Source organism: Pan paniscus, chromosome 10, assembly GCF_029289425.2.
Source record: "Pan paniscus chromosome 10, NHGRI_mPanPan1-v2.0_pri, whole genome shotgun sequence".
Classification (NCBI taxonomy): Eukaryota; Metazoa; Chordata; class Mammalia; order Primates; family Hominidae; genus Pan; species Pan paniscus.
In genome coordinates this window covers 102,610,597-102,630,441 of record NC_073259.2, presented here as the reverse complement: position 1 = coordinate 102,630,441, position 19,845 = coordinate 102,610,597, and the positions used below count along the sequence as shown (strand labels likewise).

General features: G+C 44.7%; 1 protein-coding gene across 1 annotated transcript; it reads right to left on the bottom strand.

The window, feature by feature from the left end:
* Positions 1-16,594: 16,594 nt before the first annotated feature.
* LOC100995634 (succinate--CoA ligase [GDP-forming] subunit beta, mitochondrial-like) lies at positions 16,595-17,866 on the bottom strand. The gene has a single exon (XM_034935015.3). The coding sequence runs from the start codon at positions 17,840-17,842 to the stop codon at positions 16,688-16,690; it is 1,155 nt and encodes a 384-aa protein (XP_034790906.2). The 5' UTR covers positions 17,843-17,866; the 3' UTR covers positions 16,595-16,687.
* Positions 17,867-19,845: the final 1,979 nt, after the last annotated feature.

The following is a 19,845-nucleotide window of genomic DNA, read 5'->3' as shown; positions in this document are numbered from 1 at the left end:
GAGTGATTATGACCATGTACTGTAGTAAAGTAAAATAAAAATTACTTGAGCAGAAGCAGTTGATCTTATAACCAAGACAGCTGCTAAGTGACTCACAGTCGGGAAGCGTCTACAGGGGTGTCCAATTTTTTGGCTTCCCGGGGCCATATTGGAAGAAGAATTGTCTTGGGCCACACATAAAATACACTAACACGACAGCTGATGAGCTAAAACAAAATCACAAAACCTCATAATGTGTTAAGAAAGTTTACAAATTTGCATTGGGCTGCATTCAGAGCCGTCCTGGGCCGCATGCATCCCATGGGCTGTGGGTTGGACAAGCTTGGTCTACAGTATAAATACACTGGACAAAGGGAGGATTCAGGTCCCAGTTGCGACAGTACAGGATACTGCCAGATCAGAATGGCGCACAGTTGAAAACTTACCAATTGTTTATTTCTGGAATTTTTCCTTTCTTTTCTTTTCTTTTTTTTTGAGACAACTCTGTCACCCAGGCTGGAGTGCAGTGGTGCGATTTCAGCTCACTACAACCTCCGCGTCCCAGGTTCAAGCGATTCCCCTGCCTCAGCCTCAGCCTCCCAAGTAGCTGGGATTACTGGCATGCACCTCTCCATCTGGCTAGTTTTTGTATTTTTAGTAGAGACGGGGTTTCACCATGTTGTCCAGGCTGCTCTTGAACTCCTGACCTCAGGTGATCCACCCGACTTGGCCTCCCAAAGTGCTGGGATTACAGGCGTGAGCCACTGCGCCCGGCCTATTTCTGGAATTTTTCATTTGCTATATTTGGATCTTGGTGGGCTGCGGGTAACTGAAACCACAGAAGCAGCGCCGCGGCTGAGAGGGGACTGCCTGTATCAGCGGGTGGGATGGAAGCCCAGACACACGAGCCTTTCGTGAGGTCTTGGCTGGTGAAGAATTCACGACTCTGTTTTTCTCATCCTGCCTTTTTAGCCCTCTGCTTCCAGTCACTTCATGTCCTGACCAGTTTTCTACTTTGGTCACTCACCCTGTACAGACAGACTAATTAGAACTCTCAGATGATAGAAAAATTCTTAACTACAGTAGCCCATTCTGTGCCCTGGAAAATGGAGCATAGCTGAATATTTGGAAATCTTATGGGGAACAACTGTTATTTTGCACACTTTTGTCATTTGATGTCTGAGGATGAATACAGACAATGGAAGTGATTGAATGAAATATGTGTCCAGCCCAGCATATTCCTAAATGTTGCATTAGGGAAAACACCTTACCAATTCTGTGTTTCCCTGAAAAAAAAAAAAAAAAAGAAAAGAAATGGGGAAAAGTTATGTTAGTTGGTTTCAAGCTTCATTAAGCATAGTGCTATAGAATAAAGCAATATTTACCAGTTTTGAGTAATGTATGGATTTTTTCTTTTTTGAGACAGGGTCTCATATTGTCACCCAGGTTGGAGTGCAGTGGTGCCATTATAGCTCATTGCAGACTTCATCTCCCAGGCTCAAGTGATCCTCCCGCCTCAGCCTCCCAAATAGCTGGGACTACAGGCGAGTGCTACCATACCCAGCTAATTATTTTATTTTTTGTATAGACAGGATCTCACTTTGTTGCGCAGGCTGGTCTTGAACTCCTGGGCTCAAGTGATTCTCCCACCTTGGCCTCCCAAAGTTTTGGGATTACAGGCATGAGCCACCATGCCCCACCGGGATTTCTAATGTAAGAAATTATTTTGGGCCGGGTGCTGTGGCTCATGCCTGTAATCCCAGCACTTTGGGAGGCCAAGGTGGGAGGATTGCTTGAGCCCAGGAGTTCAAGACCAGCCTAGGCAACATAGTGAGAACCCCCCTGCCATCTCAAAAAAAAAAAAAAAAAAAAAGAATTAAAAAAAAAGAAGTTATCTTGTACATTTGAGGAGGTCCATAGTCACCATTTGACAAAGTAACTTAAAGTCTTAATAACAATAATAGCCTTTTAAAATTTGCAATTAAATCTATGAATATCTGCAGCCCCACATACAGAGTTATTTTCTAAATAGGTATGATTATGAGATGTAGAAATTTGTGGGTCATGTAAGGAACATGGCAATACCAAACAGCACCTTTCTGGGCATTCATAGATTTGGGATGATACCTGGCATTCTTTGACATTTACTGTGTACAATGTACTGTGCCAGGTGCTTTACTTGCACTATCAAATATAATCATTCCAACACCCAACAAGACAGGCACTATTATTTCTGCTTCGTAGATGAAGAAACTGAGGTTCAGAGAGGGAAAATAATGAGCAGCATCAGGCAGCAGGTACTGGGGGATCCCCAAGCTTGTGTGACTAGCCTATACGGGTGACCGCTACCCTACACTATAATAGAAGGAATTGAACAACTGGCTTCTTGTCAGTCAGGGATCACTTTTAATCCTAGGACTATAGCAATCAATAATGTGGTTACAAATTGTGCATTTCCATCTTCATGCTGCTGGCCATACAAGGTGAGGGCAGAGATACCTGAAGCTAGCATCCTTGATTTTTGAAGAGCCATGAGCTGACAGATTTGTGGATAAAGAGAATGGAAAGCAATTAATTATAGAAACTTTTACACACTCCCTGGCTTCCTGAGATTCTTGAGGTGTGTAATTGGCAGTTGACGTGGCTGAGTGTTTCTCAGCTTTTTTGCTCAGCTCCAAGACAGTGAAGTCTCTGGTGGCTTCTGCTCTGAGGCTGCGTGACATCTGCTACCATCTGTGGTGGCTACCTCAGAAATCTCTCTCCTTGCTAAGCCAGCCAGAATCTCTCCCTTGCCAGGCCTTTAACTTGACTAAAGCAGTTAACAGGAACATGCGTCAGCCATGTTAACAGCTGTTTTGGTGGTGGTTACTCCACTCTGGCTTAGGCATTGAGAATTGGATTTCTTTTTTTCTCTTTTCCTTTTTTTTTTTTTTTTTTCCCATTGTGCTTTAAACTAAGCCACTGAGTAGTAGAAATAAAATAAAGTCATGTACTTTCTGGTCTGTACTAGCAGTAAGGGACCCCATTTGCCAAAGAAGCTCTTGGAGGCCTGGATCCTTCTCTGATTCTTGGACTGTCAACGTCACAAGCAACAGTGCTAGCCTAGCCTTCTACCAGGGGTTTCCTCCCAAAGTGGTTTTGAATTCTCTTCCTTCATCATATTTTTCTGTGTTTTGATGCCCAGGTCTTGTAGCTCCCGGGAACAGTGAACTGTAAGACCCCAAAACTTAGGCCACAGGTAGAAGTTTATACATCCCCACACACAGTGGCTTAAGCCAGCAGAGACCCAAAGACATGCTTGGATTCAGAAAGGTGGCTGTCCCCAAACATGGTCAGAATTGCAAGGTGACTTCCTGCTATGCCTTGTCAACAACAAACAATTGACTAAGAAAATCCATGGAGGCCGGGCACAGTGGCTCACGCCTGTAATCCCAACACTTTGGGAGGCCGAGGCGGGTGGATCACTTGAGGTCAGGAGTTCGAGACCAGCCTGGCCAACATGATGAAACTCCATCTCTAATAAAAATACAACAACAACAAAAAATTACTGGGCATGGTGGCGCGCACCTGTATTCCCAGCTACTCCAGAGGCTGAGGCGGGGGAATCGCTTGAACCCGGGAGGAAGAGGTTGCAGTGAGCCAAGATCACGCCACTACACTCCAGCCTGGGCAACAGAGTGAGACTCTGTCTCAAAAAAAAAAAAAAAAAGAAAAGAAAAAGGAAAGTCCATGGAAACCATGAATGAGAAGGAATGGAGGTGACCCATTCAGTCAATAAGCAATCATTCTCAAAGGAGAAGGTAGAGGGTTGCAGGAGGCTGGTGGCTGGCTCTCTGGGTGAGCTGGAGAGTGGCAGCTGTGTCCCTAGAGCAGGCGGGGATCCTGCCTGGCCAGCTGCACTCGGTCTTCTGGGTTTCTGGTTCACAGAGCTTGCTCATGGCCTCCCTGAGGCTATCGACTCTGTGCAGGCTCCAAGCCAAGCTGGCGACTACTTGGCAGCCTCAGTGAACTCTTTCTACTGGGGACAGACTGAGCTGTCCGACAGGGCAGAACGTTTCAGCTCCTTGGCAGCTGTATAGCTTGAATGTAAATCACTACATTCGCTTTCTCTTCTCGGGGATATTCTTGTCAGAGTGAATCCGTTAGCATGAATCAGTTTCACAGGAGTGGGCACCTGATAAACTGATAAAGGCATTTCTGAACTCCATGACATGTGGGAAGCCCAGCTCGAAACTCGGGGACTTTCCCCTTACTGGCAATTTGATTAAATGAGGATGAGGGGGTGGGAGGGGTGGTGTTTCACCTCTGAGAATCTCCCCTTCCTAAACTGTTAACTGCCTAGGATTATAGGGGTTAGATGAGATAGTAGATGCTCAATAAATGCATTAAATTATTGAAGGCCTGGGGTGCCCAGGAGCCTTCAATAATTTAATGCATTAATTAATTAGTTTATTTATGTGAGACAGAGTCTCGCTCTGTTGCCCAGGCTGGAGTGCAGTGGCACAATCTCTGCTCATGCAACCTCCGCCTCCCAGGTTCAAGCTATTCTCCTGCCTCAGCCTCCTGAGTAGCTGGGACCACAGGCATGCACCACCATGCCCGGCTAATTTTTTGTGTTTTTAATAAAGACGAGGTTTTACCACGTTGGCCAGGCTGATCTCAAACTCCTGGCCTCAAGTGATCTGCCCACCTCGGCCTCCCAAAGTGCTGGGATTACAGAATTTAATCCATTTATTGAGCACCTACTGCATGCCGTGCACTGTTCTAGGCACAGAGTACAAAACAATGTTACTGTCCTCTTGGAGGTTACATTCTGGTGGGGGAGAAGTCAGATGAAAATAAGATAATATTTGGAAGGGGGAAGGCCCAGGCTCTTGGCATGTTAAACTTACCTTGATATCCTTACAGAGAAAATGAATTTTCTGAGTGTTTCTTTGAATTTTTCAGCTCAATTTCACAGATAGCTATACAGCACAGCTTAGTAGACTCTTCCAAAGTAGAAATATTTCTGGGTCAGAGAGACTCAGCACAACAGCAGGAGCGCTGGGAAGACCTGGGGTGGTTCTGTTTGGAAAGGGGATGAGATGCTCCTGTACTCCTGCTCCAGTGTTTTTGGCTTGAAATGAATAACATGCAAATGAGCACCTGGGGCTGAGTCAGCAGTGAGTAACCCCCTCTGCGGGACGCCCAGCCCCGAGGCATACACAGGGCCACCCCTACTGGCTACTGCACCCCTGAGATGCTTCCGCAGCAGACTCTGTGCCTCACCCCCGGCCCTTGCCCATGTCACCTGCCCAGTCAGAATTCCAGCTCAGGCCAGCGGGGCTCTGCTGATGAAAACAGCATTACCTGGAAGCCTGGGACTTCAGTGTTTCTTCCCGCAGCAAGTGCTGAGGAAGCTGCTGCCTTCCCTGGCACCCCCTTGCTGAATAGCTTCCCTTCTGCAGAGGGCTAGGGTCCCCACTTCATCAGGCCTCAGCTCTCCCCTCGGCTCACCCCTCCTTCATACCACTCCAGGCCTCTGTCCAAGGCAGACTCCCACCTGGGCCTCCTGCCTCTTCTGAGAGCACCTGTTTTCCAGTGGGTTCATTTCAACATACACAGATGTCCAGCTGCTGCTGTCCTAAACCCACTTTTATGATCCTGCATTTCCTCAGCTCACTATTCCTTCTCTTCCCTGTCACTATCACGTTTCTTAAAAGAATAGTCTCCACTCCTCTCTCCCAGGATTTCTTAATCCACTAAAAACTAGTGTCAGCCCCCAACACTCCCCTAAAACTTCTCTCAGTGGGGTCACCGAGGACCCATTTGCACTTCTGGTGCATGCTTCACAGCCTGTGTTTTTACTAAACTTCTAGTCATTTCCCTTTGCAGTGCTCCCTCCCATCTGAAACATTTTGCTTCCCTTGGATATCTTCTTTCTTTTCTCCCTTTCTTTCTCTCTCTCTTTCTTTTCCTTTCTTTCTCTCTCTCTTTCTTTTCCTTTCTTTCTCTCTCTCTTTCTTTTCCTTTCTTTCTCTCTCTCTTTCTTTTCCTTTCTTTCTCTCTCTCTTTCTTTTCTCTTTCTTTCTTTCTTTCTTTCTTTCTTTCTTTCTTTCTGTCTCTCTCTCTCCCTCCCTCTTTCTCTCTTTCTTTCTTTCTCTCTTTTTTTTTTTTTTTTTTTTTTGATGGAGTCTAACTCTGTCGCCCAGGCTGGAGTACAGCGGGGCTCACTGCAGCCTCTGCCTCCCGGGTTCAAACAATTCTCCTGCCTCAGCCTCCCAAGTGGCTGGGATTACAGGCGTGCCACCAGGCCCAGCTAATTTCTGTATTTTTAGTAGAGATGGGGTTTTGCCATGTTGGCCAGGCTGGTCTTGAACTCCTGACCTCAAGTGATCTGTCCACCTCAGCCTCCCAAAGTGCTGGGATTACAGGCGTGAGTCACTGCGCCCAGCCTGTTGGGTATTTCCTTGATGCCGCTCTCTGGTTCTCTTGCCACCTCTTGACCACCCTCTAGCCTTCTTTGGCTGCATTATCTCCATCTCACCCCCTTTGCACAGACTCCCCGTGATTCAGCCATCATCTCTAAGACTAATTCCACTGCCTCTATGTAGTGAGTACCTGCCTCTTTTCCGAGCCACAGACCATATTTCTATTTCCCCTTCATCTCTACATAGACATCCTTAGAGCACCTCATAATATAAAACCAACCTCATTTTTTTGCCCTTACTTCAAATCTGCTCTATCTACACTACCTCATTCCATAAAGGCACCAACACCATCCATTTATTCACCCACCCAAGCTAGAAATCTTAAAGCCATTCCCCCTCTTTCTAACCAGTGCCATCTAATCATGTCAAACTCTACCTTCTAAAGACACCCAAAACTTGTCCACCTTACTCTTTCCTACCTTGGTTCAGGGCACCATTATTTCCCCCCAGGAGAGTTGTAACAGTCTCCTATGTGGTCCCGGGTCTTCATCTTTGCCCATACCCAATCCACCCACCATGTAAACTACCTGTGTGATCTAAAATGCAAATCAGATCATCTTATTCCACTTCTTAAAATTTTCAGTGGCTCCTCTTGCCCAGATGGTCATGTCTGAATTTCTGAGTGAAGCCCACTAGGTTCCCAGTGTACTGAAGTCCATGCAATGCCCCAGCCTCATCTCCCACCCCCCACCCCCATTGCATGCTCTACACCTCAAGCCCTGAGCCCACCTTGCTATTTCATGCCCTTAGGTGACACACAAACACCTCCTCTGCCTGCAATCACATTTCTTCTCCTTCAAGACCCTTTCAGATGTCAGCTCTGCAAAGCCCTCATGTTCTTCTCCTCCTGACTCTGTATTCTGTAAAGAAATGCTCTCTAAATACCTTTTTCCTAGTTATTGAGAAGTGTTTCTTTTATGTCTGCTCCTGAAGTAAACAGTGAGTTCCTTGTGGCCAGAGCATGCCCTTGCTCTTTCACTCATCTCGTCCTCCCACAGGACCTTGCCAAGTGTCAGGCACATATGTAGGTGGTGTTTAATCAATGCAATGAGCAAAGCAGCCCAGGTACTGTGAGAATGAAATATCTGGCCGGGCACAGTGGCTCACACCTGTAATCCCAGCACTTTGGGAGGCCAAGGCTAGTGGATCACTTGAGGTCAGGAGTTTGAGATCAACCTGGCCAACATGGTGAAACCCCATCTCTATTAAAAAAAAAAAAAAAAAAATTAGCCAGGTGTGGTGGCAGGCACCTATAATCCAAGCTACTCTCGAGGCTGAGGCAGGAGAATCGCTTGAACCTGGGAGACAGAGGTTGCAGTGAGTGAGCTGGGATGGCGCCACTGCACTCCAGCCTGGACAACACTGTGAGACTCTGTCTCAAAAAGAAAAAAAAAAAAAGATATCTATTGGGTCTATTTTCCTTTGCCCCTAGATTGTGAGCACTTGGTGGACTGAGAGTGTGTCTTTTTCTTATCTGCTGTACCTAGACAGCTGGTGTTCAATAAATAGTGTTGATTATGGTTGGGTTTACTACAACCTTCCAAACCCCCCCCCCCGATGCAAAGGGATAAAGATATCTAACTAGAATGCTGCCACTTCTGAACAGCTTTCTTTGACTTCAGTTTCCCTGATACTGACCTTTACCTCACCATGCCCTTCCCATTCTCTCCTCACCCCATACTAGGAGGAACTCTGGGCTATAAAGCTAATCTCATAAAATTTGCTGGAGTCTGAAGTCCACCCTGGCTAAAAAAAGAGCACACCTCAGAGCCCAGCCCAGGCTGACTTTAGGTACTTTCCACTTTTATTGAAATTATGACCACATTTCTGGAGTCAAAACAGGGAAATATGACTTACAAAGAACTTCCAAATGATAAAGGGAACAAGTTCCTCTTCATGGAATATGTCATTTTCCAGGCAGCGGGCTAAGGGGCTTTACATATTATCTCACTTCATCTACACTACAGCCCTAAGAAGAAGCTACTGTCATCTTCTTACTTGACACATGAAGGAACAAGAGGCAATGGTGCTGAAAGGGTGAAAAATGGTACAGAAATGGTAGAACTGGAAATCAAACCCTCCTCTGTCTGATGCCAAACCATCAGGTCACTTCCAGGGACATGAAACAATCTGTGGCATGCCTTTGGGATCCTGAATTAGCAGAATTTCTGGGATTTCAATGATTTATGAGAACACTATAAAATTAGCAGTGTTTCTGTACACTAACAGCAAATTATCTGAAACAGAAATTAAGACAATTCCATTTACGATAGCTACCAAAAATTAAAATACTTAAGAATAAAGTTAAGGAGGTGAAAGATCTGTACACTGAAAACTAGAAACCACTGATGAATGAGATTGAACAAGACACAAATAAGTGGAAAGATATCCCATGTTCATGGATTGGAATAATTATTATTGTTAAAATGTCCATACTACTCAAAGCAATCTACAGATTCAATGAAATACCAATCAAAATACCTATGACGTTCTTCACATAAATAAAAAAACACTTATGAAATATATATGGGATCCCAAAAGACCACAAATAGTCAAAGCAATCTTGAACAGAAAGAACAAAGCTGGAGGTATCACATTACCTGATTTCAAAATATATATAAAACTGTAGTAAACAAAACAGCATGATCCTTCCATAACAACAGACAGATAGACCAATGGAACAGAATAGAGAGCCCAGGGACAGAATATTAGAAATTTAGAATTTCTGATTTTGAGTTTTCTAGGATGTTTGAAAGCCATCTTCTCAGAATAGGATGGCCAGAAGGTATAGAGAGGGACCCAGCCTTCAGTTATAGTTATGCAGCCTCCCAAGGCCTGGCTCACTCTCTTTGGAACCTCTTTGGAACTTCAGGGGCTTGAAGATTCCCATTGGGCACAAGGAAGTTGAGATCTGCTCCCAGGTTTTAGTACTTTATATTTATACATTATTAATGCATAAATAAAGATATAATATGTAATAACGTTTACTATATATTTAGAGATATTCAGTTCTATATGTAAATCAATTTATTTGTTTAAATTTTTAAAAATTTTGAACTGATCATAAACTTAGTGAAAAGTTGGATGTTCTGTACAAAGAATTATATTTTTCCTGAACCACCTGAGAGTAACCATCAGTTGCCAACCTGATATCCAGTCACATGCAGTTACTCTAATGTGTAATTCCTACAGATAAAGACGCTCTCCTTCAAAACCATAATACAGCCGTCAGAATCAGGAAGGTAAATAGATGTCTTACTGACATCCAGTCCTTAGACCCCACTCAAGTTTCACCAATTGTCCCAATAATTGCCTTTGCAGCAAAATGACCTAGTTCAGAATTACAGGTTACATTTAGTTATCTCTTTTGTCTCCTGAATGAAAGAGTTCCTCCCATCTTTCCTTGACTTTCATGATCATGGCACTTTTGAAGATTATAGGCCAGTCATTTTGTATAATGTCCCTCAATCTGGTGTTTCTTTGTGATTAAACTCAAGTTATCCATCTTTGGCCAGAACATCACAGAAATGATACTGTTCTCATTGCATCCTGTCACATAGAGCTCAGTTTCCATTTGTCCCATTATTGATGATTTTGCTTTGATAATTAAGGTGTCTTCTAGGCCCCTTCACTGTAAAGATGTTTTGTCCGCATGAGTAATTAATGAGGAGTTAGTGGAGAAGTATGTTGTACCTCCCATTTCTCACCAAACTTTCAATTTATTCATCTATTTGCTAATATTAGTATGGAATCACTGTTTCCTATTTTATTCAAAGGGTTGTAATCCATGTTTATTATTCATTTTAGTAACAAGTTGAACCCTGTACAGCTGTGGGAACTCATTTAAGCAATCTTTTGTGTCCTTTTGCCATGTCCTCATTATTCTTTGAGCAAGCACGTGCTCCAGGCTCATGTTGTACTTTCCTTGCCCTAGACCTAGAACTGACCATTCTTGTAAGGAGCCTGGGTTGCATTTGGTGGAAAACTGCATTTTAAAGCCAAGATTTGGATTCTAGGTTTGCTCTGCTATTAGGGCATCACCACTCCCAGGCCGTCATAGTAGACAGGGTAGGGAATACATTTTGTATATGGATATATGTATGTGTGTATAGTATGTAATGATACAGGTACATACATAGACATCTGTTATGGACTGAATCTTTGAGTCCCCCAAAATTCATATGTTGAAGCCCTAGTCCCAATTGTGATAGTATTTAGAAATGGGGCTTGTGGAAGGTAATCAAGGTTAAATTAGGTTATTAGGGTGGGGTCTTCATGATGGCATTAGTGGCCTTATAAGAAGAGAGGGCATGGCTGGGCGAGGTGGCTCACATCTGTAATCCCAGCACTCTGGGAGACCAAGGCAAGTGGATCACTTGAGGTCAGGAGTTCGAGACCAGCCTGGCCAAATGGTGAAACCGCGTCTCTACTAAAAATACAAAAAATTAGCTGGGCCTGGTGGCACATGCCTATAATCCCAGCTACTCGGGAGGCTGAGACAGGAGAATCGCTTGAACCTGGGAGGCAGAAATTGCAGTGAGCCAAGATCGTGCCACTGCACTCCAGCCTGGGCAACAGAGCAAGACTTTGTCTCAAAAAAAAAAAAAAGAGCAGCAGCCTCTCTTTCTCGTTCTCTCTTTCTGTCCCATGTAAGGACACAGTGTGAAGGTAGGGAGCAAGCCAGGAAGAGGGCCCTAGCCAGCGTCTTGATCTCGGACTTCCCAGTCTCCAGAACTATGGGCAATACATGTCTGTTGTGTAAGCCACCCAATCTAGTGTATTTTGTGATAGTAACCTGAGCTGACTAAGACAATGTCTGTATTTATTTATATACTTATATGCATTTATATAAAAATTTAAATCTCTGCTGATTTCTGCATCTATCTCTATATTGAAAATCATGAGTGCACACTAATACCTCCAATACCAATCAACACCTCTGGGTTTATTCAAGTTCTCCTTTCCATATTTGTAACTTCTTTCTCCTACAGTGAAAGCATGGACTTCCATTGTCTCTAACATATTTACTCATTTTCTCCACTCCCTCTGTATAACAAATTTCCCATCTCTGCTGCCCACATCTCCACCATGTGGGTGATGGTTGGGTACTGACAGTGCTGACTGCCTCGCCCTACTTGGATCTAAGACAACCTTGCTGGTGGCCCCAGTGCATGTACCTCCCTGCCACCCTCTCTGGCTTTGACACATGCTCCAGGCTGCCCATTCAAGGAAGCCCTCTTCCACCCTTCTAGATTGATGACTCTGCCGGGTACCCCCTCCCCTGTGTCCTCCTCCCCATGCCTGAGCTCGGCCACCCTGCTCTAGGCTACCAGCCCCTCCCACCATGGGTCCCTGCCTTACTCTGTTCAACTAACAGCTAATGGCTTTAAAACTGAATTATTCTGGAAGGAAAGGGAACAAGGAAAGGAAGAGCATTTTATTGTGGGTTTTTTCCTGATTATTTTAGTAATACAAAATGACTTGGAGACATTTGGGGAAATATAGAAGAGACAGAGAAAGATAAAAATCCGCATTAATTCTTCCACCTAGAGAAAACCATTATTATCCCTTTCCCTCCAAAAACGTTGACCTTAAACAAAAACAACCTTCACCACCCAACCCTACCCACGAAACTACTACTTTCCTCAGTTGAGAAAAGAATATATGCACATGCCGGGCACGGTGGCTCACGCCTGGAATCCCGGCACTTTGTGAGGCCGAGGCAGGCGAATCACGAGGTCAGGAGTTTGAGAACAGCCTGGCCAACGTGGCGAAACCTCGTCTCTGCTAAAAATATAAAAATTGGCCAGGCATGGTGGCCCGCACCTGTAATCCCAGCTGCTCAGGGAGGCTGAGGCTTGAGAATTGCTTGAACCCAGGAGGCGGAGTTTGCAGTGAGCCGAGATTGCACCATTGCACTCCAGCCCGGGCGACAGAGTGAGACTCCGTCTCAAAAAAAAAAAAAAAAAAAAAAGAATATGTGCACATGGTTGAAAAATTCAGAAGTAACCTTCCTTCCCACCCAGATTCCCAAGACCCCTCCCCAGATGCAACTGCTGATATCTGTGTATCGTGTATTCTTCCAGCTATTTTCTATGCATATATAATATGCATAGAAATATGCATAGAAATATGTTTACTCCATTTCTCAACCAAATTGAAATTTTACCTTTCTTACATATTTCCTCTTAGTCTTTTTGCTCTGCATATATATAATCTAGCAAAATATGAACTTTTTCCTATAAGTTATCACTTGAAGTGCCTGCACAATTTTCCACCATGTATGTGTTTCATTGGTTTCATCTCCTGTTGTTGGATATCTGCAGTTTTTTACTATCATAAATGATGGGCTTTGCCTTTATTGTGCCAGGGGAGTCATGAAGTCAACCCAGCACAGTGAAGCAGTTCAGCTGCTTTTGGTGGCTAGTAATAGAATATTGAGCCAAAACTGGCTAAAACAGTAGAGGTTTATTTTTCTCAATAATAAGCATTCCAAGGCCGGGTGCGGTGGCTCACGCCTGTAATCCCAGCACTTTCGGAGGCTGAGGCTGGTGAATCATCCGAGGTCAGGAGTTCAAGACCAGGCTGGCCAACATGTTGAAACACCGTCTCTACCAAAAAAAAAAAGAATAGCCAGGCATGGTGGCTCATGCCTATAATTCCAGATACTTGGGAGGTTGAGGCACAAAAATTGCTAGAACCCGGGAGGCAGAGGTTGCAATGTGTTGAGATCGTGCCACTGTGCTCCAACCTGGGGGACAGAATGAGACTCTGTCTCAAAAAAAAAAAAAAAAAAAAAAAAAAAAAGCATTCCAGAGGTGGGTGATTAAACCAGTTTTGCCCAAGATGCCAAAACACAGAAGATAACATTGCAAAGCCAAGTCACTATAGGTAGAATTTCCAAAGCGCAGGTTTGAGGGCCTCTCCCTGTGTTCCTGAACTCCTCACCCTTTTCAGGATTGAGAGAGGGGAAAGAGAAGATTCTTCAACTGTTTTTTTTCTTCAGATTTCTTCTGAGGTGCCCGGGATGGAGGTTTTACTGCCCTCAACTTAAGGCAGGTCTCAGACAGACAAGTGAGAGAGCTAACGAGACCTGTGGCTGCCAGACAGGAGGCCTGTGCTGGAGGCAGCCACTGTGATGCTGAATGCTTCTCCGGCTCTGGCATGCAGCACTCAGGAGAGAAATGCTGCTAGTCCAATGAGGGCAGGGGATCCCCTCAGAAGAAAGTGGGAAGTGGGCACAGCACCCCTGTGAGGCTGAGGAAGGAGACCCTAGGACAGATGCATCCCCTCAAGAGACCTGCAGGGAATCCCGGAGTAGCAATCTCCTAAGAGCCTGCAGAAGTATCCGTGAGAAAAAAATCAGTTGGGTCACAACAGAGACCCCAGCTGGCTTTTAGCAGTACCCACTTAGGAAATACTCTACCGGTTGTCTTTCCCATGCCCTGGCCCTAAGGGATCAAGCACACCCTAGCAGCCTGGTAGGGGTGAGCGTTGGGTGGAAGGAGAAGAAGCATGAGGCAGAAAAAGAAAGAAACACCAGCCATGGCCTCTTTACACTTCAGGCTGTGGGCCTGAGACAGGCCTGGTGATGGAAGGGAGACACGATGCAAAGTCAGATTCAGGCTTTTATTCATCTTGGACTATTCTGATTCCACAGCTGCAAATCTGTTTGCTAGGGAAAGTGACTTTGGATTATCTATTACCTGAGGGTGAGGACAAAAGTCATGGACCTACCAGAGTTTTCATCCAGTAGGGGAATATCACCCCACTGAAGAGTTTCCAGGGCCAATGGGAGCAACAGTAGGGTTCATTTTCATCACATCTAATGAGCTGTGTCCTTGACATTCCAGTTACAAGCAGAGCTAAAGTGGCTGAAGCAACAAGGGTTTATTTTTATTTTTATTTTTATTTTTTGAGACGGAGTTTCACTCTTGTCGCCCAGGCTGGAGTGCAGTGGCACGATCTCAGATCATTGCAACCTCCACCTCCCAGGTTCAAGCAATTCTCCTGCCTCAGGCTCCCGAGTAGCTGGGATTACAGGTGCCCACCACCACACCCGGCTAATTTTTGTATTTTCAGTAGAGACGGGGTTTCACCATGTTGGCCAGGCTGGTCTCGAACTCCTGACCTCAGGTAATCCGCCTACCTCGGCCTCCCACAGTGCTGGGATTATAGGCATGAGCCACCGCACCTGGCCAAGGGTTTATTTTTCTCACCTAAAAAGAAGCTGGGAGGCAGGTGGCTGCAGGGTTGATTTATTAGCTCAGTGAAGGCCAATGACCATGCTCAGCCGTCCTCTTGCTCTTGCCCTACTGGCCTCCGTCTATCAGTAATGTCTCCCCTCCTGGCCACAAGATGGCTGCCCTGGATCCAGGCATCACATCCTCACACAGAAAAACATGCTAGACAGGCTCTCCTTCCCTTTTACAGAGAGTAAAATCTCTTCTAGAAGTGCCCCCGAAAGACCAACTTTATGACTCTTGAGCCAGAACTTGGTCACATGTCCATCCCTCCAGCACATTTCCTGAACGTCTCCACTTCCTTACTGCCTAAGTTTCCTCAAACCACTATAAACTAGAATCAGTACCTCCCTCCCAAGAATTGCATCCAATGAGGTCATCGACCACCTAATTGCCAAAACCAGTGCATGCATTTCACAGCCTGGCCTTACTTGGTTTCTAGATTGGTCAACACTGGAGACCTCTTCCTGTTCTTTGAAGCTTAATCATTCCTTAGGGTGTTTTCTCTCCAGGTCTCCGTGTACCTCTCCACCACTCTTCAGGGTTCTGTGGCTCCCCCTCCTTCCTACACACCCTCTGTGGACCCAGCTGCCACCTGTGTGGCAAATACTACTACAGTTACATAGCTAGTAGCATCTACCTCTTTTATAAGCAGTGGATCTATATTTTAAATTTCTTATATAATATTGGTTCAGGATGTTCCTAGAGAACCTCAAACTAAAACACCAAGGTCATTGTTTTTTCCCTTACACCAAGTCTGCTCTTTCTGTACTCTTTATTTCCATTAAAGGCACCACCACCACCCAAGCTAGAAACCTCAGAACCATCTTCCTCATCATTACCACCATCAACCCATGTCAATTCTACCTTCTAAATACATCTCAAAATCATCATCTCTCCATCTCAACCGCAGCTGCACTAGTTCTGGTCCAGTTCTTCCCAGGACAGTTCTAACAGCCTTTTTTTTTTCTTTTACAACTTACAAAACATAATTTTATTTAAACTTGTATAGATAAAAATCTACCAAAATTTAAACAAAAACTTTATCCAAATCCTTTCCCACAACAAAATTGGACATCATGGAAAAAAAAAAAACATTCAGATAAGGTTCCCATCTTTCTACCATAAACTGGTAGATCCTGGGAGGATGAGGTGTAAGAGATAAACGAGGAGAGAAGACACTGATACCCAACACAATTTGATCTTCAGTGTTGTCTCATCTTGAAATGACTTAATAACAGAGATTTCCATAAGAATCAGGATTCATTTTTGACCCAAAAATGGAAGCTTCCACTCCAAAGTCACAAATAAGGTTTCTGGTTTTATTTTTAGTGTGAGGTAAACAGTATATTCAATATTAAACCAAATGGTAAAAACACATGGATGGTATATTAATGCAGACCTTCCATTATTAAATATATTTTGGAACACTCATGGATTTTTCAAACGTATGTTGGAATTAGAAACCTGTAAAATCTGCTGCAGTGTGTAATAGCTATTTGTTTGAATGTCTTGGCAGTGCCTTTTTAGTAGCTAATGTTCAGTGTAATCTTGTGCCTTTTTAGTAATTAATATATTAAATATAATCTTGTCTGAGTTTTTAAATGGTCTGTTCTTCTTTTTCATTATGTAGGATTAGATGCCCACCAAAATTCTTGTAAATGAAGCAGGACCCGATTTCAAATTCTGTCTATACACACAATATTTGGCCACATAGACCGCTCCCCAAAGTCTGCAAAACACTGCCTACTGGGCAGGCTTACAGTGACAGAAAAGTATGAGAATACGAGATATTATTTTTATAAAGACTAAAATCAGATTTAGGCTGTCTAGATAGCTTATTCCAGAAAACACAGATTTAAGATTTTTCAGTGATTCTTGCCTTTACCCCCCTCTTTTTCCTCCCCAACGAGATAAGCATTTCTTTCACAATGATGAACCATCCCTTTTTATGGAAAAATGGCTTTGTTTCTCCATCGGATCAGGACAAAGACATCACTTCTTGGCCACACTGGCCACAGCCTTCTTGGCTGCATCCTCCAGGTCAACGGCTGAAGTAATGGGGAGTCTGCTGTTGTTGAGTATTTTCTGGGCCTCTTGGACGTTGGTTCCTTCAAGCCAAATCACAAGGGGCACCTTGAGTTCTAGCTCCTGGCAGGCTTTGGTGATCCCATTGGCAATGATGGCACAGTTGACGATACCACCAAAAATATTGACAAGGATGGCTTCAACCTTAGGATCAGCTGTGAGCAATTTGAATGCTTGATATACTTGAGCTTCCTTTACACCACCTCCAAGATCCAAGAAGTTGGCTGGCTTCCCACCATTAAGGAAAATGATATCACAAGTAGCCATGGCGAGCCCAGCACCATTCACAAAGCAGGCAATGTTCCCATCTAGTCCTATGTATTTTAGATCATATTTGGCAGCTTCATTTTCAATGGGCTCATTCTCTGATTTGTCGTCCATAGCAAATATGTCTTTTTGTTGGAATTCTGCATTGTCATCAAAGTTTATCTTGGCATCAAAGCAGACAACTTGTCCTTCTGGAGTTTCACCAAAGGGATTCACTTCCACCTGAGTAGCATCAATTTTCAGGAAGAGATTATACAGCTTCGTAATTTGATCTGCAGCCTGGCTTTTCAAAGGCCCAACGAAGCCTAGATTTTCTGCCATCCGCTGAGCTTGGCTGTCCTTTATTCCTTCAAAAATGTCAATTTGCTCCTTAAAAATGAGCTCTGGGTTTGAAGCAGCCACCTCTTCAATGTCGATGCCCTCCTGGGGGCTGCCCACCAGCACGGGACCATTGCAGGACTGGTCCATCAGAATTGCCAGGTAGGTTTCTCTGGAAATGTCCAAGGCTTCAGCAACCATCACCTTGTTAACTTTCACACCTTCTTTTGGAGTTTGTTTTGTCGCTAGATTGTACCCAATCATCTGTTTCGCCAGCTGTCCCACAACATTAGGGTCTTTTGTTAAATTAACACCTCCTCTCAAACCACTATTGAAGACACCTTTTCCTCTTCCTCCAGCTAAGATCTGGGCTTTTAAAACAATTTCTTTTGCATTTAGTCTCTTAGCGGCCTCGAGAGCTTCATTCGCAGTGTCTGCTACAAGGAATCTTTGAACTCTCACTCTGTTATCAGACATCAGTTTCTTGCTCTGGTATTCCTGCAGGCTCAGCCATCTTCTGGAGGTTAATTGAACTGCCCGGGACCTGGCCGCCAGGAAGCGGGGCAGCAGCGCTAGGGCTTGCAGAAGCTTCCAGGCCTCGCTGCCATGGGGGACGCCATCTTAAACAGGAAACCTAGCACTCTAACAGCCTTTTATCTACTGCCCCTTTCCCTTTTTTCCTGCCTTGTGTGAAGATGTGATGCATGGAACCGTGGCAGCCATCTTGTAACCATGAAGTGATGAGAATGAGAACTAAAAGCCAAGGAGCTAAGGATGGCAGAAGAAAGACAGACAGGAGCTGGGTCTTTGTGAGCCCCATTGAGCAGTTGAGTCAATGCTGGGAATCATCTGTTTGGAGACTTCTTGTGATGTGAAGTCTTAAATGTCTTTCCTTATGCCTTTGATAATGGCCATTAGTTGCATCATAAGCCATTCGTAATTGACACAGGGAGTAGGAAGATGAAGGTAACAATGTGAGCAAACTTATCACATGTTGATGTGGCGCTCTTGAAGCAGCTATTTTAGTCTGAGAGGCAGTTTTTTTGTTTGTTTGCTTGTTTTTAGGTAGCTGGGGGGAAAGCCAAACTATTAAATATTTAGTTTTTAATTATTGTTACTAAGTAGTACATTCAGTAGTCATCAGGCCCACATCCCTTGTCCCTTGTTTGTCTTTTTCACTTAGGCCTGCTTTTAATTTTTAATATAAAACAGTGTTTTGAGCAATTTTGTGGAGAGTGTTTTCAAATGGTCACATCAGACATTCCCTGGGTCAAAATGGCCACAGCAAATAGGCCTCCGCCAAGTGTATGGCCTCACCTGGAGCAAAGGCACGGGAGGCAGGGATCTGTGGAGTAGGGTGAGGACACAGCAAGTTAAGATGGGGGTGGGGTCATGTGGAGTGGAACTCAGAGAGTTGGGGGTTGAGTGTAGAGTAGAATAGGGGCAAAATATGTGAAATGCAGGGCTTGGGAAAGGTGGGAGCCCTTCTTTCCCAAATGCAAATTGGGGGCACCCATTTCACTGGGATGTTCTTGGCCTCCATCCCATCCTGCCTATTTTGTGCACCTTCAGATGGCCTGCTCTCATCTCAGCCCCACCTGGGGGCCTGTGAGAAACGTGGTTGCCCCAGTGTCACACAGGAAGTATGGCTGTCACTGCTGCTGAGGTCTGAAGTCCATCCTGGGGTGAAGATGTGGTCATCTGGTTGGAATCAGGGACCAGGAGACTTGACTGGAAGTTTCTAGTGTCTGATGCTGGTTGCTTAGGGGAGTCACCAGACAGTCCCCATGATGCCACCTGCAGAGGAAGTAGAAAGATGAGATCCAGAGATCCAGAGCAGAGAGAGAGTGGAGGACCCAGCGGCCGATGGGGACAGTGCAGAGCACCCCCATCCATATTCAGACATGCAGATGGATTGGAGTACTTGATGATGATTGCATAGCATCCGGATTGGGAATGATGAATTCAGCCTCCACCACAAGTGCAAAGTCCCTGGGACCAGCTGTCCAGAGTCACCCAGTTCTTAATCACTAGACCTCTAGAGATAATGGTCCCCATCCTCACACTTCACCCTTCCCCAGACTGCCCCAAATGTAGCTCTTCTGATGACAGTATTCTCCAGGCTTTATGAAGTTTTACTAATTGTGGCTGGTTAGTTATTTCTGAAGAAATTGTTTCTAGTCCTGGTGTTGAAGGATAGCACTTGAGCAAACAGAGAAAACACATAATAAACATTCCAAGGCCATTGGCCTTTGGAGAAAGCTTGTCTTTCGGTCATATCACTTCTTCTAATGTGGCTTTTTTCCCCCTCAGAGAAGGGTGTTAGAGGACAGGGCATTTTCCCTCTAGACATTGTCAGTGGGACAGTTCCATGAGTGTATTGGCGGTTCCTGGTCATGTGCTGTGATCACCAAGGTTCAGCCATTTTTGGGTCTGGGGAACCGGCAGGTTCCTTCGGTATAACGCTCCCCATTGCTGAG

Bases quoted from the DNA above. Each gene is read 5' to 3' on its own strand.
- LOC100995634 (XM_034935015.3), bottom strand. From the start codon at position 17,842: ATGTCTGATAACAGAGTGAGAGTTCAAAGATTCCTTGTAGCAGACACT.